Here is a 26,423-nt window from a genome sequence, read left to right as displayed (position 1 = left end):
AAAGGAAATGCCATTTTATTTATGGGAGAACTTTGTGCGTAATTTCCCAGAGGTCATTGTTAATGGGGTGTTTTGGGAGGGGCATGTTAGAGACATGTTTTTCCAGTCAGGGATTCATTATCAGATTAAAGTGCAGTTTCCTTTAGGTAGTGTTAATTGGGTATCTTGTAGACTCCAAGGGACTATTTAAATCTAGGTTCTGTGATACAGTGTGATAGACACAAAGGTTCAAAACTTTGATTAGGATTTGCATGTTAGACAGAAAAATTTTAATGAAATGTATTTCTCAAATTGTGTTCTTGGCGGTGTCTACCTTGGAAAAATTACAAGAGTTACTTTATTTTCTTAATGGTTTTAAAGCTGACTTTCATGGAAAGTTGGACAGTAAAATATTCCTTTCATTAATTTAATATTTATTAGCTAAGTTAAAGTAATGCTGTCTTACGTTTTTATATAAAATGATGCCAAAGAATACTTTATATAAAAACCCCAGTGAATGGCAAAATTATGTTTAGGTCACTGGATGCGAATGGAGAATTTAGCTACTATTTGACATGTCTGTGCCATCTAAATTTTAGAAATAGATTATTGGTGTAAGTGCCCCACCCAATGCTATTTATTTTCTTGATGACACACTCTATAATGTTTGTTAAGTAATATTTTAAAATTTATCCAGTCTTTTGGGTGTGGAATGGTATCTTACTGTTTGAATTTGGAGTTCCTGATTACTGGTGAGGTTGAACAGGTTTTCCTATATTGGCCATCTGGTTTTCACTTCCACCAATGGCCTCTTCATATCTTTTGGCCATTTTTGTATGGAGTTGCTTGGCTTTCTATTGATTAGTTGGAGTTGTTTATATTTTCTCAGAATTGATATACAGAGCAATTCAGTGTATATTTATATGTGTGAGTGTGTATACTTTAAAAATCTGAAAATGTGTAGGAATGATTCCTTTCAACTTCAGGAAAGAAGTTATTCTTGGAGAAAAAAGAAAGCATGGGAATTAGCTGTATCTGTAACACATTATATCCTTTAAGAAGAAAGAGAGATCGAAGAAAATATGCCAAAATATTAATGTCCGTTAAATCTGGGCAAAGGGTTCATATATAGATATATTTTCCTTATTTTTCTGTGTTGGAAATATACTGTAAATAAATATAAAAATTAAGATAAAAGACTGAATAATAATTCTTTCTTAAATATATGAAATATATGTTTTTCACGTAAATTCAGTGGGAAGGGAATCTGTATTTATGAATAAATTGAAAAGTGGAATTTCCATAGGCTTTGGGCAGTTTTCCTCCTTTCCTGATTAACAAGTAACTTTTTGGCCAGAATATTTTCCAAGCATTTTCTTTCATGTTCAGGGTGCACCTGTTATCCTTGTAAATGATGCTGGGTAATCTCCTTGAATTGGTTTGCAAGGTATAATCTTGAATGGGGCAGCTGTTCCTCTCTCACCACACCTGAGACTGTCTATCTGGCTGAGTACTGTCTGGAACATATTCCATCTTTACTGGCCTCAGGGCTGGAAGCTGAGTTCATCTCCTCATGCAATCTCCTAATCTGCAGCATAGCACACTCCTTCTTGCCAGTGGGACGGATTGCATTGTTTAACTTAGTCATTGTTACTTAAAGGGATTACACAATCTTCGTACTGAGAAGGATATATTTTACAGGGCAAATGCTGGCTGTATGCAGCACAACGTATTGGCTTACTGAGGTCTGTTTTCCTTTTTTTTTTCCTTTTCATTAAACAGTTTACTCTTTTGTTGAAGCAAATTTTGGCAAGCTGGCCTATCAACTGAAATATTTAAACTACAAAACAACAAGGACTATATTAATGAGGGTGTTTTAAAACACATTGTGAAACTCCTGTGTGCTTTCAGTTTTCTTAGAAAGTAGGACTGTTTGTATCATGGTAAATCTCTGCAACATTTTTTTTTTGGCTTGTTTGTTTTTGTATTTGTTTTATGGCATTTTTTTTAGTACCTAGATATTTTACTGGAAAATTGAAAAACTTAGATGATTCATTCATCTTCCTATTACTTTGCACTAAATTTATTTTAAAAAGAATGGCAATTTGTTACAGAATATAGAGTAGACCATTTTTCTTAAAGAAAAGTGAGCTTACTTTGGAATTCTTTAATTGATAAAATCATACCATGTATGATACTTAAGAAAAACAAAGAAGCTTCCATACAGATTTGAAAGAAGGATAAAATAGAGTGTGAGGATCTCAGTGATTCCTCAGGCTTTTGACTTTGCTAATTATGTAATAATCTCGTAGCCTTAAATGGTGGCTGGAAATGCACAAATAATTTTACCTCTCTCCTTTACCTTGATGAGAAGCCTTTGGACCACTGCTAGGTATGCCACTGGAAGCTCCAAGAGCTGATCACCCAGAGCAGGGACTCATCATGGAGGGAGATCTTCCCCCTAAGGGTAGAGCCTGGGCCAGGACAGCTGCTTAGACGGCATAGGGCTGTAGGCATACAGTAGACATCCTTTGCACAAAATTCTCCCATTTGGGGGACCATTCTGCCTTTTTTTTTTTTTAAAGGAGTTGTATTTGCTTAATTTGATTAATTATCATTTAAGGACTTAAGGGAAACAACCATTACTCAAGAATCTGAAAAATATGGCCACTTCCATGGTATTTGGATTAATAGAATCAGGTCACTGAAATGTGGATTTTAAAGGCAAGAAGCCAGTGGGTTTTCTCATTGTTCTAGGTTTTAACTTTTCGATTAATTTTTTTGTCCCCCTTTCTTTGTCACCCCAAGACGTAATAGAATGCAGAAATAATTGTTTTAGAAACTTACTAAATGCTTGTAGACTTTCGTTTAAAAGCTCAATATAGTTTTGGGGAAGAAGATGCTTTCATTGATTTTTCCCTATTTTGGCTTAAAAGTACAATCAATAAAGATTCAATAGCTATGCAATGAATCTCCTCTTCTTATCCACACGCCCATGCCCGACTCTCCCTAGTACACCCACGTTCACACTCTTGCTCCAGGGATGAAATGATTACCAGTTTGGTGCATGTCCTGCATTGCTGAATATTGGACCCTCTAGGAAATGCTGTTGTTTTAGTGCAAGTTGAACTTCATGTTTGTCACGATAGAAACCCCTCTTCACACCTTGCACCCCAAACAAAACTAATGGATTCCATGATTTTTAAAAAAAATCTACGTATTTGGAGGAACAAATCTCCACTTAGTGTTGTACTGTAGAATAAAATATTGCTGCCTTCACATTTAAGTTTAAAATGTTGATACCATTTTTTAATTTTTATTTTTTGGAGAAAGGGTTAGTATCAAAAACTAATGACATCATTCTGGTCAAGATGATGAGAGTGATTGTGGAAGTCTTAGTGACAAAACTGCAAGCTCGCAAAGGTATGAAAGATGTTGCCTTTTCCCTCAGTAGGGTAAGAATACAGATAATAAAGGAAGGGTACCTTATCTCAGAAAGAGTGGGAGAACAATTTAAGTTGGAGCAGCTGTGCTTATGATATATTTTTAAAAGTATAGAAGGACTTCTGTGATAGAGTTATTATTGAAAAAAAGCAGGTTGTGTCCAGTGAATGCTTAAGTATTTAGCTCGTCTATGTAAACATATTCTGTGGGTAAATAATGTGCCCAAGTATAACATTATATGCATTACATGTAAAAAAAAAAGAGCTACTTTCAAATATAATTGGCATTTTAATTTAACCTTTCCCCCATTTTTCCTAAGAACAAGAATGTGTCAAGGGGAGGCATCTATTAATATGGAATTTTGAAAGACTTCAGTTTAGATACCAAGTTGCACTGGGAAACCGTAGTTATTTTTGGACATCTTATGAGGGAAGAACTGCTTTTCTTTTAGATCCATGAGACTTTTAAAAATAAAACTCGGTTGTTCAGCAACTAGAAATGTTTCTGAAGTAGGCGTATGTTGTCTGCTATGTTGATTAGCTCTTTCTTTTCTATGTGCTGGTGTTAACTCCTTCATGAATAATTCATGGGATTTCTGTTACATGATTCATAGTAAACCCCAGCTAACAAGGGCAGCTTGACCTCTTTTTGTGATGAAAAGTAGTTTTGATTGTCATCTTTATTTGAGAAGTGGTAGGGATGATTTACTGATAATTATTATTATAATTAATTTAGTAATACAGAAGCTAACCAATTCTCTAGTAAGTACGTTGTTTTGTTTTTTGTTTTTTTTCATAAGACTAAAATAAAGTTGGTTGAATGAGCCAGCAGGTTGTTACTTACGTTCTGGGAGTGTGGAGGATGATAATTTCTATCCTTTTGTTCCTGAGGATTTTAAAGATGGTATTTGCTTGTGTGATATTCCTACTTGCCTCAGTGCTTTATACCAGGAATATTTGATATTTGCAGAGAGACGAAAACTTGATTGAACAAGAGGAGTGTAATAAACTGTGTTGGAGCCATTGATTACCAACTTAGAAAAAAAATGAAAGAGACCCATATTTCACACCACGCCCTGAAATAAATTCTAGATGGGTTAATACTGAATCTGCCAACTAACCATTTATAAAATTGGAGAAAAATACTACAAAGCATTTCATTTACTCTGTGCAGAGGAAGGAGTTATTAAGCAGTATATAAAACCCAGAAGCATAAAAAAATTGACAAATTTGATTACATAAAGAATTTCATTAAAAATTACGTAAAGAATTCTTGATCACATAAAGAATTTAACTTCAGCATGTATAGGTATATAACATATACAAACTTAAAAGACAAGTGACAAGGACTTCCCTGGTGGCGCAGTGGTTAGGAATCCACCTGCCAGTGCAGGGGACACAAGTTCGAGCCCTAGTCCGGGAAGATCCCACATGTAGTGGAGCAACTAAGCCTGTGTGCCACAGATACTGAGCCTGCGCTCTAGAGCCCACGAGCCACAGCTACTGAGCCCACGTGCCACAACTACTGAAGCCTGCGCACCTAGAGCCTGTGCTCCGCAACGAGAGAAGTCACCGCAATGAGAAGCCTGCGCATCGCAACGAAGAGTAGCCCCTGCTCACTGCAACTATAAAAAAGCCCGCGCGCAGCAACAAAGACCCAACGCAGCCAAAAATAAATAAATAAATAAACTTATTTTTAAAAAAAGACAAGTGACAAGCTTGGAAAATACTTGCAGTATATATCACAATGACTTTATATTCAGAATATGTCAATGACAACATATTTACTGACAAGGAAATCTCTCATGTTAAGATATTAAAGATACTTCAAAAAAGCAAGTAGAAATATGCTCCTTAGTATATAGTTTAGATTTTAAAAATGAACATGTATATGTGCATGTGAATGTGTGCATCTGTGCTTGTACATATGTATTAGACAGATACATTAAAAATTTGATGAATAAACACCCAACTGATGCCAGCACCTTATTTCTACTGAGGAAAGGACTGGATGAATGAGCCATAAGGGAAGACTTTCATACTGTGCTCTGTATGCATACATAATATACCTCTGTATGGCCTGAATCTTTTTTGATGATAATGTATTCATACCCTAATTTTATACTTTAAAAACATCAGTAAAAGGATTGAAGGAACAATTAATACACTTATTCAACAGCAGTTCATGGAGGAACACTGCTTGTCCAAAGCACATAAGTGATGCAATATATGGGTTGTAAGTAGATACATGTGTTTATGTACATCTGTAGAATTTTAGAGTTTTGGGGAATTTTAGAAATTATGTAACATAAAGCCAAGAGAGGTTCTGTGATATATAGATTGTTAATAAGAGAGTCTGGATTAGAACCTACGTCTTATGACACCATTTCTTGGTACTATTCCTTCTGCTACAACTTGCATAATATTTGAGAAAAATTTCCCTATAAAAGTATGAATTATGTGACTTCCTTTTCAACTACATAAATACCTACAAATCCCTATCCAAACAGTGTTTTTCTTGGAGGTTCTTATAAATTGAAATCAATTAATGTCATACTCTTCTGAATTTTATAATGAATAGAAACTTTCAGACAGATTGGATATGAAATACTTTTTAAATGAGATTTAGAAATACGTATTTACTTTCCTATATATATTGAACTCTGAATAATTTTATTTGTGAGTAGAACAGAATATTATGTCTTAATGATCTTAAGTACTAATCTATTGTACTAATATGACTCAGTATGAGATGTATGATTTACAGGAAATGTATTCAAAATCATTTATAAAAATAAACATGTGTGGAATATCAGCTAAGCAAAGAATGTATGTTTGCTACTACTTCTTGAGTAATTAAAAATTATGTTGTGTTTGTTTTTCACTAAATAGTTGTTCATTAAGATCTTAGGAAATGCATTGATGCAGTTCTGGCCATATTTTTTATTTTTTGTTCTTTAATCATCAGGATGTTACTGAAAAGTCCTCAGATCCAGTACTTGACTTGCATATGTCCTTGGAGGAGCTATATGCCCAGAATCTCCTGCAAAGACGGGACGAGAGTCCGCCTTCAGTGGACTTGAGCATGGGGACTGCTTCTGGCTTTACCATAAATGATTATACACCTGCCAATGCTATTGAACAGCAATACGAATGTGACAACACAAGAGTGTGGACTGAACCTCACCGACCAAATGAAGTTATACCAAGTGCAGAACTGAGTTCTCCTGTGCTGACTGATTCAGCTGGAAAGGTAGCATTCTAAAGAGATGGTTTGTGTATGATGATGAGGTTGGGGACAGTGAAGGGTTAGATTATTCTGGCTCATCTGGAGCCAGCGCTTTCCTGATACAGAGGTTTTCAGAAGACAACCTATGAACTTGTTTTGTTTGTAGGTTCTTGCTGAATAAAGCATAACCAGTTAGAGAACATGGGTGATGTTGAAATCATACTCCAAAGTCTAGTTTTCCTTTCCACATGACTTATTTTTATTTTCTGACAGGGCTCCAAGTTCTTAATTCAACAGAGGTCCCTGGCCTCTGCTGCTGAGTGTGTCATGCTCCAAACTATATCCAGAGACTCTTTCGAGAGGACTATTACGATAGCAAAAGGCAATTCTAGCCTGGGTAAGTTTCTTATTTTCCACATACACCTTTCCTCCCAAACCCCTGGCCAAGAGGAAATATTGAACATAGTTTCAATGTTTTTGAGTGTAGATAAGATAATAGATGTTGTAAAATTTCCCATAGGTTTTTTTTTAAGCATTTTTTTAAAATTTATTTATTTATTTATTTATTTTTGGCTGTGTTGGGTCTTCGTTGCTGTGCATGGACTTTTTCTAGTTGCAGCGAGCGGGGGCTACTCTTTGTTGTGGTGCGCGGGCTTCTCATTGTGGTGGCTCCTCTCGTTGCAGAGCATGGGCTCTAGGTGCGCGGGCTTCAGTAGTTGTGGCACGCGGGCTCAGTAGTTGTGACTCGCGGACTCTAGAGCACAAGCTCAATAGTTGTGGCGCATGGGCTTAGTTGCTCCAAGGCATGTGGGATCTTCCCGGACCAGGGCTGAAACTCATGTCCCCTGCATTGGCAGGCAGATTGCTAACCACTGCGCCACCAGGGAGGTCCCTCCCCTAGTTTTTATGGTTATTCTTTTTATGTACTCATTATTTTTATCTGAAATGGTTAACAGGTTTGTTTAATTCAGACTAGCTTATAACTCTCACTCTCCTAGTTATTTACAAGTATTCATGAGCCTCATTTCCATTCAAGTAAAAGATATACGAAGTGTTTATGTATAATACAGCAAATCAGAAAAGGCATTCTTAGAAAATGAAAAGTCAGCGATTTGGAATTGTAAATTCTTTGGAAAAGGAAATTATTAGTTTATTTGAATGCTACCAGTTATGCATAAGTCAGTTTGTATTTAATTTCTTTCATTTGCTGAAATAAAGACTAGAAAGACAGGAGGTGTGCAACCACCAAAATTTAAGTACAGTTATTCAATAGTCCTTCCCAGGTGGCAGGATTTTTGTGTCCTCTTTTACCCATACAGGGTTGTGGCTGGTTAATAATCCCAAATCTCCTGAATTGGGCAAAGAAGACTCGCTGTAGAAATAAAATCCTAATTACAGTAGCTAAAATTATACCCAGGCAGATCACGTTTGTTCTTCTTTTGAGTTAAGCAGTGACATGGCTCAGCTCTGTCTTTAGCGCTCGGTGCTGATCAGTAGGGCCATAAATCAGCTTCCCTGGAGGTCTGATTACAGCTCAAGACTCTCTGGTTAGCTGTGCTTCAGAGAGCTTTTTCCTCCTTCTAGGATGTAGCCAGCCAGCACCCTTTACATTGGTGTCTGTGGTGGGGTTTAGTTTCCTTGTTAAATTCTGGACTTGGCAGAGAAGCCCAGCAGTGCTTAGCTGGTGACTGGGATTCCGGTCTCTGCCTCCTTCTAGATTTTGTTCCATTTGCTGGCAGCTGGGCGCTACCAACAGCAGCTACATGGAGACTTATAGCAGGGAACTTCTACTTAATTAGCTTTACTATTTCTTATATATTACATTTAATAGAATAATATATAACTTAAGCTACAGAACTTTCTCTAATTCATTAATTATGGGATATGTACTATAGATACCTAAACATGTCAGAAATATCTCATCTGCTAATGCAGTGTTTCTGAAAGCATGTTGCTTACAATACTAGTTTTGTAGGCTGTTAATAGGAGTTATTAAATGGGTTCCAAGTTTCAAAGTTTGGAATGTGATCAACTTAAGGAGACAGGTGTTTTGGTTTTCATCACTCAGTAGCTTTGAGAGTCAAATGTGCATTGTGGATCTCTAAGAAAAGGTTACAGGATGCAGCATTTCTCACATGTCATTGGCTGTTTTTTTTTATTAACTCGTAAGACAGAAATTTTGCAGAGCCCATATGAGAAATCGTATTCTAGTGTATTTATTTACTCAACTCTCAAACATTAATTATTTTCTGTATTCTGGCTACTATGCATAGACACCATTATATAATCATTTTCCTCAAGGAGTATGAGGTTAGGAGAGTAGACTAACTGACTTCTAAAATCCTCAATGCATTAAAATATCATACCTGCTGTGAGAGACCCTCATGCAGAGAACATTGAAGCCTTAAATGAAGGAATAGTTGATCCCTGCTCTCTGAGTGTGGAGGAGTTTCTAGAAAGGTTTCAAAGAAGAGTAGATGTTTAATTTAGTCCTTGAAAAAGGAGATTTCTACCACCTCGTTGAGGCATTGGGAAAGTCGGAAGAGCCAAGGCAGAGAACTGTGAAACATCACTGAAGTTTGTTTGGTGTGGGTGAAGTGTGGCATAATGGCAGGCAAAGTAAGAGTCGAAGCTGAAGGAATGGTAGGTGGGAGACAGCTGCCGGGCGAGTTCTTCGTGTGCAGGACACAGGACCTCCCTCAGGACACCCCCCTGCCTTAAGCGCCAGTGGGAGCTAAGGGCAGAGGGGTGACGTGACCAGATTTGTGTTTTACGATCATTCTGGCACAGGTGGATGAATTAGATCGGAAGCAGCTGGGAGGCTGCTGTAAGAGCCGGGGTTGGAGTACATCTGATTTTACAGTCTGACCCTGTGGATTGCTCACCGGTTCTTAGTTTGCTGAGAGAATGTTGAATTTTGTGAAATCTTTTCTTTCATCTGTTGAGACAGTCATATGGATTTTTTTGTTTTTTCTGTTATGACGTCAGGATATATCCTTTTTTTAGTGTAGTACAAGATACATAACATGCACTTGATCACTTTAACCATTTTTAAGTGTATGTTTCTGTGGCATTAAGTACATCACATTGTTGTGCAACCATCACCACCATCCATCTCCAGAATTTCATCTTCCCTGAGTGAAACTCTATACCCATTAATCACTAACTCCCCATTCCCTCCCCTCCCCTAGCTCCTGGCATCCTCCCCATTCTCCTCTCTGTCTCTATAAATTTTGACTACTCTAGGTACCTTATGTAAATGGAATCGTATGGTATTTGTCCCTTTGTGACTGGCTTATTTTGTAATGTCTTCAAGGTTCATCCATGTTGTAACATGTCAGAATTTCCTTCCTTATTAATAAAAGGCTGAATAATATTCCTGTGTGTGTGTGTGTGTGTGTTTTACGCCAAATTTCATTTATCCACTCATCTGTTGTTGGAAACTTCGGTTGCTTCTACTTTAGCCGTTGAGTTTTGATTTTAAAAAATATACCAAAATGATTAGGATTTCGGGGGAAAAAAAGAGTAGAAGGTGAAGTGTCCTTGGTTTCATATCTGGAAATCCATTTATACCTCAATAGTTTGATTTTAACATTAAAATATAAAAGAACTCTTTAATTTGCTTTGTGAGACTAAACCACTTACTTGTGTGAAATTATAACACCATTAGTTTACCAACCAAACTGTAATATAAAAGTGTTAACATATATATGTAACATATATCTTTTAGTTTTACTTTTCTGCTTAGTTTCCATTATTTGAATAATGTACATACCCAAAATGCTTATAGGGCTTTGTCCTTGGCTGTTTGATTTCCTGGGACCCAGTGGAGTTCCTGGCATCTTGGAGTGCAAATTCTGTATGCCAGAGCGAGAATATTTCTCTCTTATCTCATTTAACAGGAGATTTCAATATTCAGATTTCTACAATGCCCAGAGTAACTAGATGTAAAAGAATAATGAAAAAGGCCTATTTTAAAAATCTCAGTAGAACATCAAAACAATTTAATTAAAGCATTCATTTAAGCTTTTAATGTAAGAAGGTGTTGCCTTTACAACTTGAAGTAACAAAAAGTGTGGTAGTATTTTAGAACATCTAGTAGAGACTGGTTTTGTGCTGGTAGGAGAGTGTGTCATGAAAGGGTCTATCACTGAACACATTTTCATAGAATAGGTCTCTTCTTTATGTGAAGTTGTTTGCAGTTTTCACTTTCTGGGTAATTTGTTTCTTTCCTAGTTATAATCAGAAGAAATTATTAATAAATGATAGGCTTCTGTAAAAGCTGTCATCATCCATTTGCTGTGATTTTAAGAATAACCTGGGTTTTTTAAACTTTGTTAAATTTAGTGGGGGGATGTTATATGCACATATACACAGTTATGTACATATGCATATAGTGACCTTTGAAAAATTTAATCTTGATTATTTTTGATAGGTCTGTGGTACATTGGCTAATTATGTTGTACTAGGTCTTGAAGGTAAAAAAGTAAGAAGGAAAGGAAGGTGTTACCTTTTCTTCGCTGATGAGGTACAGAAACATAGACTCAGGAATTTCTCTGGAACCGGGACTCAAACCTGAGTCTGTCTCTGGTTTTCACACACCATACAAGGCACGTGAGTCCTTGAGTCACTCAGAGCTGCAGTGGCATTGCTGTAATAACAAGCTTCATTTTGAAGCTGAATTAACGATTTGCATTAAGGCATTAGAAAGCAATGTAGCTTTGGATTGGAGATGTCTTTAAATGTATTCTGTGAGTTTTCTTTTGTACTTTACTGAGCACTTTGAAAGGAACACTACATTGTGCTTTTCTCAAAAAATTCTTTAAACAACCCTAAAAGTGGACATTATCCCCATATTACAGATGAGTAAAATGCAGGCCATTCTGAGGTTAAGTCAGTTGCCCAAAGCCACACTGATTAGAAGTGCTGGAACTCAAATTTGGAACCAGTTTTTTGGTTCTACAGTACATGGTTTGGGCTATCCTACTATCCCTCTTTTAGGAAAAAATTGAGAGATCTTATGAGTTACAGCCAAAATCTAGTCAGTGGATATTACCTCGAAGTTATTGAAGCCCGAAAATGATCATTTGGTGAAAGGAAAGTATAAGCTGAGCTAACTGATGTCAACCTCTTTGTTTATGTGGTTGACATGACCTGACAGCCTTAATAACTGGTAGAGTCATGAGTTAAATATGCTGTTAAGAATTAATTTAGAGGTCATGTTGACCATAGCTTGTGAAGACTTGTCGCGAGTCTGTGGCTTGCTCTATTGCAGAATGCATGGTGCCAATGAGAACAAGATGATGGCTTAGATTCCCAGGATGGGCCACTGAGTTAAGTTGTGTTTTGTAGTCATACGTTTTGATTTTACTATAGTATAGTTGTCTGGTGGGTCTTGGTGGGAAAGATGGCAGCATCAGGGCAAACCAGAGGACCTATGGAAACGTTTCAGAGCCAGCCTCTTTGCTCGTATGAAACCCACCTTGGATGAAGCAGCGTCTAAACTTATTTTTTGGTTTATGGTAAGCTCCTTAATAACAATGCACTTAAAAATCATTTGTATGAATCTCAACAGAATCTTTTAACTACATTTGATTAATGGTTCATTCCTATCAGAAAATGGTAACTAGGAGCCTGGATGGCCCAAATCCAGGCATGAAATATCAGGCTGGAAACAAATTGTAGTCAGGATCATTGTTTAAAAAATATTTGAAATATCATGTCTAATTTGGTATAGTTAAAGTTAATATTCAGAGAGAATTTCTTTCTTTTAAAAAATTATAAAAAACTAAAAACGGATTATTGACTTCTCTCAAAGTTTTAATAAGAGAGTTATAGCTCTCCTTATATTGTTTAATTATATAATCTTGTTTTGAAAGGAACTTTTAGTACTTGGTTTTAAGTGAATTTATATTATTTTATGTAAAGTTTTAAATTTCTATAGGTCTTATATTTTTGAAGGAATAGAGTGAGGGTAGGGGGAGAAGGGAGCATTAATTCAGATGGGTTTGTTGAGAATATTTTTCTGAGGAATTGATATTGAATGAGAAGTTGTTAGCTGTGCAAGAGCTGCAGAAAGGGGGTATCAGGCAAAGACTCTGAAAAGGGAGACTAGGTATATTTCTGAAAGAAGGCCATGTTGCTGGAACACGGTGGGGGGGTGGGGCAAGGAGAGCATAGCCCAAAGGAAGGGTGCATGTCGGGAGGGCCAGGCCAGGAGTTCCATATAGACAGGGCCATGTAGATAGGTTGTATATTTGCACAATAGGAAACTGTTAAAGGATTGTTAGCAAAGGGAGTGATGTGATGTGATTTGTCTTTTTTGAATGGTTGCTCTGTCTGCTATGAGAAGAATGCATTGGCAGGGACAACTTTGGAAGCCAGGAGCCCAGTAATGAGGCTGGTTCAAAAAATGAGGCAGGAGAAGTGCTGGCTTGGTCTAGGTTTAGTGTGGATGTGGAGAAAGGTGAATGAATTCAAGATAAGTTTTGGGGATAGAAATGGTGGAACTTGGTGATGGATTAAATATAGGGAGTGAGAGAGAGGTAGGAATCCAGAACAACTCCAACATTTCTGCTTTGAGTAATGGAGAGTAGTATGGTGGTACCATTACCAAAAAGGGGAGGACAAATGGAGAAATAAGGGGAGATGGAGACTAGGGAATTCAATTTTATACTTACTGGGGTTGTATTTCCTATGAATCATTCAGGGACCATGTCAAGAGGGCAAACAAATATCCAAATCTGGAGCTCATTGAAGTTCATATTTGGAAATAAAGTGGTAATAGATTAATGTTCACATCAGTTTAATTCAACTGAGTACTGTATGTTCAGGCACTGTGATAGCCACTGCGGATAAGACTTGAATACAAGCTTCTTGATGTTAGGAATTCTGTTATGCTTTTTTATATCAAGCTACCAGCATAGTACTTAGCACATAGTAAACATATAGTAAATATACACCAAATGAACAAATGATCTAGAAATCAGGTAATATCAGAGTGTTTCTTAGAGAACTTATTTTCCATTTATAGTCCTGCTCTTCATTCTTTCATATATGTAAGAGTTGAACTATTATTATAAAATTGATTTGATACTGTTAAAATGTTCTCCCTGAGAGAGCTTTCTGTGTAAGTGGCGACACATCACATAGCCTAAGCTACATTCACTCCACAGTGTAGACCCTGTTTCATCTCTAATGTATTTAACATGGAGTGTCTTTAGGTATAATTTCACAAACATTTCTAAATTTACGTAAAAAATATTTTTGTTAGAAACTAATGCTTTCCTTTTGATTGTTTTTTTTTTTTACTGCTGAAAAAGTTACTATTCTTTTATCTATGAATCCACAGGGATTATTAAATTCAATTAAAATGAATTTGGAAGTCATGCTTTATAAAAAAAAATTAATTTTATTGAAGTATAGTTGATTACAGTGTTGTGTTAGTTTCTGGTGTGCAGCAAAGTGATTCAGTTATACATATATACAATAGTTTACATTTGCTAATCCCATACTCCCAATCCATCCCTCCCCTACCCCGCCTCTCCCTTGGCAACCACAAGTCTGTTCTCCCTGTGAGTCTGTTTCTGTTTTATAAATAAGTTTGTCATATTTTAGACTCCACATGTAAGTGATATCATATGGTATATTTGTCTTTCTCTGTCTGACTTACTTCACTTAGTATGATAGGCTCTAGGTCCACCCATGTTGCTGCAATTGGCATTATTTTGTTCTTTTTTATGTGTGAGTAATATTCCATTGTGCATGTATGTGTGTGTGTGTGTGTGTGTGTGTGTGTATACACACCACATCTTTGTCCATTCATCTGTCAATGGATATTTAGGTTGTTTTCATGTCTTGGCTATTGTAAATGGTGCCGCTGTGTATTGTAAATGGGGTGTATGTATCTTTTTGAATTACAGTGTTTTTTCCGGATATATGCCCAGGAGTGGTATTGCTGGATCATACGGCAATTCTATTTTTGCTTCTTGAGGAACCTCCATACTGTTTTCCATAGTGGCTGTACCAATTTACATTCCCACCAACAGTGTAGGAGGGTTTCCTTTTCTCCACACCCTCTCCAGCATTTGTTATCTGTAGACTTTTTAATGATGGCCATTCTGTGACCGGTGTGAAGTGGTACCTCATTGTAGTTTTGATTTGCATTTCTCTAATAATTAGTGATGTTGATGAGCATCTTTTCATGTGCCTGTTGGCCATCTGTATGTCTTTGGAGAAGTGTCTATTTACGTCTTCTGCCCATTTTTTGATGGGGTGGTTTGTTTGTTTGTTATTGAGTTGTATGAGCTATTTGTATATTTTGGAAATAAAGCCCTTGTCGATTGCATCATTTGCAAATATTTTCTCCCAATCCGTAGGTTGTCTTTTAGTTTTGTTTATGGTTTCCTTTGCTGTGCAAAAGCTTATAAATTTGATTAGGTCCTATTTGTTTATTTTTGCTTTTGTTTCTATTGCCTTGGGAGACCATGGAAGTCATGCATTTAATGTGTATCCCTCCTTTACCATAGGAATGACAGTAAGTGCTAATAAAGATGGCTTGGGGATGATTGTTCGAAGCATTATTCATGGAGGTGCCATTAGTCGAGATGGTCGGATTGCTGTTGGGGACTGCATCTTGTCTATTAATGAAGAATCTACTATCAGTTTAACGAATACCCAGGCACGAGCCATGTTGAGAAGACATTCTCTCATTGGGCCAGACATAAAGTAAGTATCATTTGGGTCCTATTTTGGCTTGGAAAATTCAGGAATTTCAATTCATTAATCAGAATTTTTTTCTCAGTACATACTTCTGTTTGATATACAAAAATTATTATATATTTATTTAATGTAAATCACTGAAGAATTTGACTATTCCTGAGAAGTTATTGATTGTATTGGTTGTAGTCTTTAGGACACTGTATCTACAATCAGTAACTTCTTAATACTAACAATACTGAAATACAGTTGACCCTTGAACAACACAGGTTTGAACTGCACAGGTCCAAATATACACGATCTTTTTCAGTAAGTACACAGTTGGCTCTCTCTGGGTTTTACATCCTCAGGGGCAGCCAACCTTGGATCAAAATTTCCGTCTGAGGTTGATTGAACCGTGGGTATAGAGGGCCAACTGTATTCTACCATTTTATATGTAAGGGACTTGAGCATCCATGGATTTTGGTGTCCGTGGGGGCACCTGGAACCAATCCCCTGCAGATACCTAGGGACAGCTATACTTCAAAACAATGTTGCCTTCTATTTTTATTTTTAATTCTCCAGTGATTTCTGCAAAAATCTTAGATGTGAGAGATATGAAATCTCTTTCATAGAGCAGGACAGTCCACTCTTAGGAACTTACAAAGAAGTTTGGATTGGCCTCAGTAGAGCAAATTGTGCGCTACCTAATGATCTGTATGAATCCTCCAAGTCAGCCAGTTCTTTAAGCGCCAGGCATGGTAAAGATCATATAGAACAGTGTCAGTCAGACTCATAATTTATCCTTTGTTGAACTGCCTCATGATATAAGAGAATTCACCAAAATGTTGATATAGTCTGACGGTAGGTCATATAGGCTATTTTGTCAGGAAGTGTTTAAATGTCTCATCATCCTATAATGTACTAGAAGCATGTCATATATGTGGTTTGTTTTTTAAGTCACTAGACATTTCTTGAGCCAGCATAAAAATCAGTTCATAACTTTATTGTCACACCTCAACAATGTAAAAGCGTTCCTTTTTTTCTCTAGCATTAATAATTGAATATTTGCATATAAGGGATAAAATAGTAAAATAAGAGTTCAAGGAAAGATTGTTTACTTTAAATTGATGTGATGAATACTAGTATGGGAGACTTTTTTGTATTAATATTATCTTACTGACTGCATTCTGTATTCTTCTTCTGCAAAATACATATCAGTAGAGCTTAGGTAAGAAAACTGTATTTACAACCTGTTTCTCATTTTTCTATCAATAAAAAGCAGAAAAATATATGCTGTTTCGAGTGCATTCTGCTGTCTTATAAAAAGGAAGTTTTATTTTTAGGGCAGAATTTCACTCAGGGGCTTTCATATTTTTGTCTGCCTTTTTGACTTTTATTTTATAATGAAACAGATCATCAGATCATGTGACGGTTCCATAATTATCTTATTAATCATGCAAGTACAAGCGAAGATCATTAAAAATTTCATTGCCTCTACAATAAATAAAAAGAGAAACATTAAGTGCTTTCCTCACCACTTGCAGGCTAGTGTCCCTTCATTTTGCTTCAAAGATGAGTGATAAGGATCTACATGGAGACTCTTTACTGCCGGGGTTTTAGCTTATGTAGTTTTGAGGTACTATAAAATACAGATGGCCTCGTAACTGGTCATTTGATTTATTGTGTGATAATGCACGTCTTATGTCATGAGCCCTGATGCAGGTCTCCTGTCCACATTTTGGCACTGAGCACTAGAATTGGTGCTTGGTTGGTTTTAACCTTACCTCGCCGTTCTAATGTACTGCAGAACTTAAAAAGTGGCCCAAAAATTAGATCATTGTGACATTGATTTAGTGTAAGTCATGTACCTAGTCAACTCTAGAAAAGGTGTCAGGTACATTTTCAGGCTACAAAGCCTTTTTCTCCTTTCCTGTTTTGTGTTTTTTTTTGGGGGGGGGTGTTTGTTTTGATTTGTTTTGTTGTTTGTTTTCCCACCCTCTGATTTAGCACCAGGATTTACCCACTTATGCATTCAGCAGCTTTATTAAGACTGTGAAGAGTATCTAGAGAGCTAGTTTCATAAAAAATTGCTTTAGGATTCCAGGAAGCAAAATGTAAGGTAGTATCTTACATTGAAAAGAGAAAATAAGAAAAATCCTACAACCTTCCCTCCTCTGGAAATCAGTCAATCAGTCTCTTTCTCACATGCTCACATGCGTGCATACACACACTCACAAACACACCCACAAATTACATTGATTTCTCCTCAGGTATCCTATTAAGGCTGTGATTCGGATGGCTATAGTTTTGACTCATTGGGTAAATGATAAAAAGAAATGAGAATCATAGAATTCTTTTTCAGAAAAATTGTGTCAAGTGTTAAAACAGCCATTTAGATTGACCAGGGCTGAGCATTGTGTTCCATGCATTTTGCATGAAGTGTTTTTGGCCATTTCTCCTCCCTATCACTTGCCTTCGTGAAGCAAAAGGTTTAAAATTACCTTGAAAACTCTGTGGGTAATCCTTCCAAATGGAAAGGCTCGTCCTTCCATTACTCTGCATGGAACCATAATGTTAAGTGCCAGTTAAGTGTTGTGGTCATTGCTTTCATCTAGGCTCCATCCATGTCTCTTCCTCTTGATTTCTTGTTAGGAAGCTAGCTTAATCTGGGCTGATGGTGGAGGAATGTATTGCAGGGACTTAAAAAAAAGGACTCTGATTTGTTCAGTTACATAACTGATTGGTTTTAGGAAAAGCATTGCTTATTGAGACAACACACTGGCTTCTTTTTTGCTGCTTATGAGAGATGACTAGGAACTTTGTGTATGTGTGTTCGTGCGTGCCTGGGTAGATAATTTGAGTTTCAAGAGTTCAGGAACAGCCAGTGTAAGTTCCAGGTTTCATTATTTTCTGTGGAAAACCAGATGTGAAGCCTCACCAGAATGCATTCTGTCTCACTTCACACTCCACCTTGCCAGGAGTGCTTATATTTCTGTAATAATAGCCAGGGTTTTGCACTTAGCGGCAGCTGCTTGTAACATCTGCCAGATAATTACCGAGCTGAATCAGAATTCACCTGCCTTAACCTAAAGTGTGGGATGAATTCCTGATCAAGGAATAAAAGATTGATTGCAGTTACATTTTTCTATGCTTGTTAATAATCAGTGCTATAGACACCAGTAAAGAGCAGATGCTTTTCTGGGGGAGGTGTAGATAGGAGGGAGGTGGGAAGGGGAAAAAACAACCGGGAGCACCCACTTTTAACTACATATGTATGCATCTCACATTCAGCACAAGACGTTGACATTTGTTAACACCATTGTAAAAAGATGCCGCGGTGTATGCTTCACATTCTAGATTCTCTGCAGCACCTGCTGACGATCGAGCCCCCTTTTATGTGTGAGTATTGGCGATTCAAAAGCTCATTATGGTTGCGTGTTACAACTTGTCTGTGAAACCTCTTCATGCTTTTGCAGCATCCCAGTGTGGCGATAGACCCAGATAGAGATTCAGTGTATATACATTTTGGCTTTTTTTTTTTTCTCCTTTATGTAAGAACATACTTCCAACAGCTATGAGACGGTTACATTTTCACATTGTACTGGTGATTATGAACTCATTTGAAAATCATACTTTCCTACTACTAAGCTTTCCAGCTCTTTTTTCAGGGAGTGATCCTGTCTGCATATGCAGGCGCAACCTCTGGGTTAATAGCTGTGTCACATTTCAGCATCACTAATGCTATTCTTTTTCTTCCACTCCACGTGTAACCTAAGGTTAGTTTGCCTTTAAGAATTTTTAATACAACTCTCAAATAAGCAGTTTCAGTGTGTTTATGCAGTTCATAATGTAGTTTGGTGTTCTTGGTTGGTGTCTGGAGGTTTTGTGTGGCCCTGTGACCAGGCATGTATTATAATTGTTCTGCATGGGCTAATGCATTGTGGGATGCTTGTTCTGATGGCCTTGCTGTCTGTGTTGGGCTAAATATTTATGAAAACTGCTTTCTTTCCTCTTTCTCACTGCTCTAAAATATCAGAAAAATATTTGTAAAGCTCTTCCTCCCCCACCTTTTGGTAAAGGGTAAACACCTTTGAATAAATATAGAGGAGAATTCATTTTCAACAGCGTTTGGGATAGAAACAGCTTTTCCTTCTCAAACCGATTAAAAAATTAAATACTTTAAACTGATTATTCTTATTTTGCCTATTGTGTTCTAGCTTTTTCTCCTCACCTCTTCCTGGCTTTTTTTCTTAAGGTATTATTTATATGAGTTTTAACTTTACTGAACCTTCAGAAATAATACCAGTTTTCTTGAATAGACTTTTCAGGTTTTATGTTTTATTTTTCTTGGTGTAAAGGCAGTCAGTCTTCTTCCCCAACCTAATGTGTTAAACATTTTTGACTCATTATTTTTGAAGGGATAAATGCAAATTTGCTATTCAGTATACTTTTGTAACACTATAGAGAAGGTGTTTTTATAGATGAATAAATAAAGTAGCTCCAGAATTAAAATGCAACTCTCTCATGCAGCCTAGTCCTAAATCCACTGAAACTGTGTTTTTTACTTCAGTTTGATCCTTGAGGTAAAAGTGTCACAAAGTGTCGTAAGGGTCCATGGCTTATGCCAGAATGATGAGGTGTGGCCAGGCTGGCTGACTGCTCTGTTAGAGCGCTGTGTTATGTTTGTATTGTGCTTCTTGGCTTACAATAGCCTCATAAAGAGTGACATCCTTTTTGTGATTGAGGATATGGAGGTTCACTGGTGGTGATTTACCCTACCAGAACACTCCGGACAAGCAGCAGAACTGTGTCCTCTGACTCTAAACCTAAGCGACCTCACAGAGTGAATGCTTTTTATGGAAATCACCAGTATGTCTGAAATTATGTATCTTCCTCACTCAATAAATTATGCCATTGGTATAATTCTTATTTTATTATAACATGAAAGACAATCCTTTTTCTTTGCCCTTTAGTGCTAAGGTTTTGATACTTACTGTCTTCATGGGTAAGCTATGGATAGCCAGTTTAATAGTCTTCATGATTTTTGTGAAGTCTTTTTTAATAGTCTTTTTGATTTTTGATACATACTTTTGTTTCTTTGCACAAATATGCTGAACCGACTTCAAATGCATTCTTTGTCTTGCCTTACTATTCATTAATTTGAGGATCTCGGAACAGACTACTTAAACAAGTCAATCAATTGTGTAGCCTGATAGGACAGCAGTAAACTTAAATTTTCAAATGTCAGTTTCTAAGCATTATAGCTGTAATAAGCATCTTACTCTGTGCCTTCCACATTATAGGCATTCAGCCAGCACTTGTTGAATTAGTAAGAGACCATTCAAGTGTACACAGTAGGCTTTTCTCTGAAACCAAAATGAACATATAAGAAGTTGCTACAAATTAGTAACAGAGTCTTTCCATAAACTTATAATGGTTTAACTTCAGACTTGAGAGTTAATAATTTAATAAAGCTAGGATATGATTATTGATAATGCTTGTTAATGTCCAAAATTAATTGTGTATTATGGGAGAATGTAAAGTAATTTGGTATACCCAATGTTTTAATAGAGTTCACCTAATTTGTTTCTGGTAAGGAACCCAAAAATCTTTGGACAAAATAATGTTATTACTGACAATTATTTTTCTAAGGATTTATAGATCTCTTTAATTTCAAAAAATTCCTGTTAGTCTTCTCATCTGGAAATAGATATTATGCTGTTTTCCTCCCCCATATGATTATTGGTAAACACATAGTTTATCAGCAGTGTTTAAAATTTTAATTTCTGTTGTTATTCTTGCCTATAGGATACTTTATCCTTTTGAAGTTTGGATTCTCTACTGAGTTAAGCCAATTCAAATGAGTTGTGTGAAAAAGTAGAGGTGAAGGGACAATATAATTTTATTTTATATTTTGTAAGATTCCCCTAACAGGCAAAACTTTGCTTCCCTTTGCTTTCATGGATTGTGTCTTGTTCCAGAATTACTTATGTGCCTGCAGAACATTTAGAAGAGTTCAAAATAAGTTTGGGACAACAATCTGGAGGAATAATGGCACTGGATATTTTTTCTTCCTACACTGGCAGGTAGGTGAAACTGTAAATCTGCTACAGTGAATGAATGATACAGCAGGTTATAAAGAAGAGTTTTGAATACAGAGTCAGAGAGTAGTAGAAATGAAAAAGACTGAATTCCTTCTCTCTCTTTCAAGATTTTAAAAAATATTCACCCCTTTCCCCCATATTACTTAAGGAGTGATCATATATTGTGGAAAATTTGGAAAAAACTGTGAAAAATCAAATCAAGAAACTAAAACATCTTTAGTTGTACCACTCAATATAGCACTTTCAACATACTGAGTTTTGGGAATTTACCCCAGATACGAGTATGATTTCATTAACTCCCTGGAACCTACAATTTGTATGGTATTGTATCACTTTTCCTCTTTCATAAACAAACATTTTCAGAAATTTTATTTATTTCTTTATTAACGTACATACAGATTCAGAAACATTTTCAATAGTTATGTTTTTACTCTTTTGGAGAACGTTGAGCTGAACGTCTTTGTATATATGCATGTTAGGAAATAGTGTATATGGCTTTTTTTAAAGCCTTTTGATATGCAGTGTATTAAGAACCTTTAAATAATACAGGAAAAGTAGTCCCCCCCCACCCCCCCCATTAGGAAAGGCAGAAACTAGGTTTTGATGCTGCTGCTGAGTTCAGCACAGGGAGAGAAATAATGTCATACTGCTTTTCCGGGAAGAATGCACCACTTTACACTTCCAGCTGTGGGCCTGTTTTTTTTTTCAGTTGCATTAGCAACTGAGTAACAGATTTCTCTTTAAGCATGCTGTAGAGAAAAATGGCTTTGCAAACATTCTGAGATTTGCTCACAAAAGTTCTAACATCCCAGGGCACCCTGGTGTCCAGTGACTTTGCAGGCGTCACGATATCACATTGCTCTTTCCTCTACAAATTGCACATGGCTGCAGCTATCCAGAAAGTGTCAGGGAAGGAAAGGTGTGTTATGTGTTTAATAAAAGCAAAGAATGTCATGGCCCTTAGGGCCTCTTGAATTTTATGGGAAAAGGAGTATTCATTCCACCCTGTACAAAACTCAGCCATACTCCTGTCTAGAATTTCCATCTCGGGGTCAATGACATGAATTGATTACAGCTACCTGGTACTTCCTATTAAAATGGTAAAAGCAGTAATTGCAGTGTCCTCTGACATATCATTTCAGATGGCTTAATTAGAGAATATGCCAGGATAACATGGTATTCTTACTAAGTTCCGAGGCCTTAAAAGCACTCAAAAATTTACTATTAGAGGGAAAGAGCCACTTTCAGCACTGTGCTTCCTTCCCAGCACAGAAAGGAGAAGGGCCTGAATTGTACAATGCTGTGACTAGCTGCTTCCCTGCAGAAAAAGTATATTTGCTATTAATATAAGGGTGCTCAAAACAAAATGGTCTTCGTCCTACACAGGAGGAATCTGCACCGGAGAGGTTAAGTTACTTGCCCAAGTTTCATAGCTAATAAGTGGCAGAGTCAAGGTTAGATGCATGCAGTCAGGCTCCATGTTCTTAACCACTGGATCCAAAAAAGAAGAACTGCACGAGCCCAGTATAAAAATATGGGGCAGCATAGCATGGAGGTTGAGAGTTCAGGTTTTGTAATAAGATGGCCTCAATTCAAGTCTCACCTCTGCTCCTTCACTGTGTGACTTTGTGCCAATTTCTGGCACCTTAATGCACATGAAAGAGAGTTAGTTATTATAGTCGACAGAAATTTTGTTGATATTCAATAGCAAACACGAGCGCAAAATTCATTCTTGGCTGAGTGAGTGCTGGGGAAAAGAACCAGTCCATTCTGCTCTTTGGAGCATATGACCCAAGACCCGTAAACCCCACCCTAAGATGGATAAAGAAGAATCAGCACATTTACAGGAGCATATCTGGGTTAGTGAAATGATTCGAGATTGGAGAATCATTTGAAGAGAATGGGGTTTTTGTATCAGAAGACTCGGGATATTCATCATCTTAGAGCTCAAAAGGCTGGAGCATGTGATGTAATGTGTGTGCTTGTGTCTGAGCAGCTCCCCCAGCTTAGGCTTTAGGGGTAAGAACTGAATATTTTAGGTACTCTTTCAAAGTTCTCATTCCTGTCTATGTTCCTTACCTGCTTTTTCTATCATATTCTCTCCAGTGGTGTTTCCAGAGGGTTAGGCCTTTTATCTGCCTTGAATCTTACGGATTGAGCTTCACTCAGACTAGTTCTCAGTCAGCTTCTTAACATCGTTTTGAAAATCCTTGTTTGGATCCGTTCTCAACCATCGTGTCCCACTGTCGGGCTTAGGCTCTGGGGACCCCAGCCTCATTCAGAGTCTCCTTCCTCAGTTTACACAGAAGGGGAATTCAGTCACACAACCGATGGGTAGGAACCACAGGCAGGTGGATTTCCTTTTAACAGATGAAAAACAAAAATCTAACGTTCAGGTCAGAGAAAGAATGAGACGTTCAGGGAGAGCCTGGACAAATTGTTTGGCAGAAATGTTGGGAACCACATTCAAACAGAGTCGGATTATTGGATTAGATGACTTCTGATCTCAAAGTCTGAAGATGATATAATTTGACAGAATTATATCTGCTCGGATATACTACTGTGTACCACTAAGGTGTATTTTCATGTTCATGCTGAGTAGAATCAAATTCAGTATTCCTGTCAGGGGAGAATGGATATAATCTGAACATATACTGTCTTGAGATTTTTTTCAATTTCTATAAAAATCAACTGCAAACATTTATTGAATTAGAGTTTTTAAAGCCTTCTCTATTTTCAAAAGAATATGTGGGCATATTTCTTTAGAAATCCATTTTTTACTAACAGCGTAAGGCCACACTGTAATTGATTTAACCATTCTCTGTGGCCCTTACAATGCCATTTATTGATGCAAAGTGTTCCTTTGGGAAAACAAAATGTTTCTTGACAAGGTTATTATTTTACGGTTTTATTTATAGTCAGTTAACAGATTGGGCACATTTTGCTGTATGCCTGGCATTTGGCAAAATCCGAATTCCTACAGAAATTGAAAACTGACCTTGAACACAAGCGTACTGTAAATTGCTTCCTGTAAGGAGAATTCTGTGTCTGGCTCCTTTGGATGGGCTGAGCCGGACCATAAGCATTTTCCATCTGTCTTCAAAAGTTGAAGGGAAAGCATTGGTCCATCCTGAGGAAGCAGAGATGCTACATTCCTGGTGTACTTGATGATAAGCTCTTTCAGGCCAGGGACCGATCAGGGCTTTGCAAGCTTATAACCCACATGGTGCTTCTACTTTCTTGTGCACGGTAAGCATTTAAGAAATAACTTGTTGAATAGTTTTCTTTAAAATTCTGGCATTTTCCCTATATTTTCATGCCTTTCCTTTCTTCGTCCATGTTTCGTTAGGAAAGAGACAGACTAGACAAGATTCTTTGTGTTCTGCTATATCTCCAGACTCAGTTATAGTAGATTGATTGTAATGTATAGTTTTTATTTTATGTAAAATAAAATACAGGTTTTATTTTTCCCCTTAATGTAAATTATTATCTACTTATTAGTTAAGTATGGTGAAAATATAATGCAGTTCTGCATTTTTAGCCAAACCAACAATAAAGTACATATAAGACAACCTTGCATGGCTTTACTAGGATTTGGGAGTACTCACTGTGTAACTCTTTAACAGAGACATTCCAGAGCTACCAGAGCGAGAAGAAGGAGAGGGGGAAGAAAGTGAACTTCAAAATGCAACATACAGCAGTTGGAATCAATCCAGGCGGTAAGAACTATTTCTGTCTTCCACCTACTTGGTGTTTAAAGATGGGGAGGGGTGGTTTCAAGTACTGGATTGCAACTTGCTACTGTGACTTTGAGCAAGTTGTTTAATATCCCTTACCCTCCATTTCTTCATGGGCACAGTGGAGAAGATAATTTGTATCACACAGGGTTAAAACTAACATGTATTTGAGGATTTGACACATAGTAGGGACTAAATAAACTAGAGAAAGTTATGCATAGGTAGTTGGAATATTTTTTGTAGAGTTGATTTTAGGTAAACCACCAAATGTTAACTTGAAATTTTTCTAGCATTTGTAGAAACGAGATATTCAAGCATATATGTTCAAAATGTGTGTGTAAGCATCTTATCATAGGCTGCAGTTATTCTAACCCATGCTCTTTCTAGAACGAATCTCATATATAATAGAAAAGATGACTTCCCTAAATCTGCTCGGATATACTACTGTGTATTACTAAGGTGTATTTTCATGTTCATGCTGAGTAGAATCAAATTCAGTCTAATAGGAATTTTTTGAATCCTGATTATGGACCGAGATGAGAGGCAGGTGATTTTGTGAAAAACAGGGAAGTGTAAGGCATAAATACTGCCTTTAAAGAAGCTATTATGCATTTGGGGAGGCAAGATCTAGAGACACACAAAGTAATTAAAGAAAAATGTAAGGTATTTTGCATTAAGTGTAAAATATAAGTAATCGTTGGGTACTTTCTCAAAACAGATCTAAAAGTGACCATCACAAAGGTGCCTTTTACATAGTAAATACTTAATATTTATTCTACAATGAATAAATAAAATTCTCGAGAGAGAAAAATTTCTACTCTCCAGATGTGTAGTACAGTTTGATGAGTTTCCTTGCTCACAAATGAGCTTGAGGCTACAGCCATCACATGTAAACATTCTCTAGGTCAAATCCTGTTCAAAGTATAGGAAACCTTTTATGTTGCTTTCACGAAAGACAGTAAGCATTTTCAGCCATCTAAAATGACTTTTTGATTTGAATTTTTTAAAAACTGTTTAGACTGCTTAGAGAAATTAAGGTCTTTCTACATTATTACCCACATTGACAATATAAGTGGTAGATCTGTGGCAGAAAAAATATTATAAGATATTAAGTTTCTTGTTTATTTGAAGAAAGAGGCAGAAGTAAGTTAGATAGAATTATAAATATTAGATGAAATTATATATCTATCTTTATATATGTATATATACACACGGTGGAATGTTACTACTC

At 36.7% G+C, this 26,423-nt stretch overlaps 1 protein-coding gene across 10 annotated transcripts in view; it reads left to right on the top strand.

Annotated features, from left to right (window-relative positions):
* MPDZ (multiple PDZ domain crumbs cell polarity complex component) overlaps positions 1–26,423 on the top strand; it is a 169,391-nt gene that overhangs the window by 99,350 nt on the left and 43,618 nt on the right. For all 10 annotated transcript variants that reach the window (XM_061200428.1, XM_061200433.1, XM_061200429.1 and 7 more), the window contains 5 exons: positions 6,391–6,675; positions 6,925–7,048; positions 15,180–15,378; positions 21,333–21,437; positions 25,082–25,174. In XM_061200428.1, coding sequence (XP_061056411.1) covers positions 6,391–6,675; positions 6,925–7,048; positions 15,180–15,378; positions 21,333–21,437; positions 25,082–25,174 — 806 coding nt within the window. The remainder of the gene's footprint in view (positions 1–6,390; positions 6,676–6,924; positions 7,049–15,179; positions 15,379–21,332; positions 21,438–25,081; positions 25,175–26,423) is intronic.

Source organism: Eubalaena glacialis, chromosome 9, assembly GCF_028564815.1.
Source record: "Eubalaena glacialis isolate mEubGla1 chromosome 9, mEubGla1.1.hap2.+ XY, whole genome shotgun sequence".
NCBI lineage: Eukaryota > Metazoa > Chordata > Mammalia > Artiodactyla > Balaenidae > Eubalaena > Eubalaena glacialis.
Note: the sequence above shows the minus strand (reverse complement) of the source record. Positions and strands in the feature narration are given on the sequence as shown.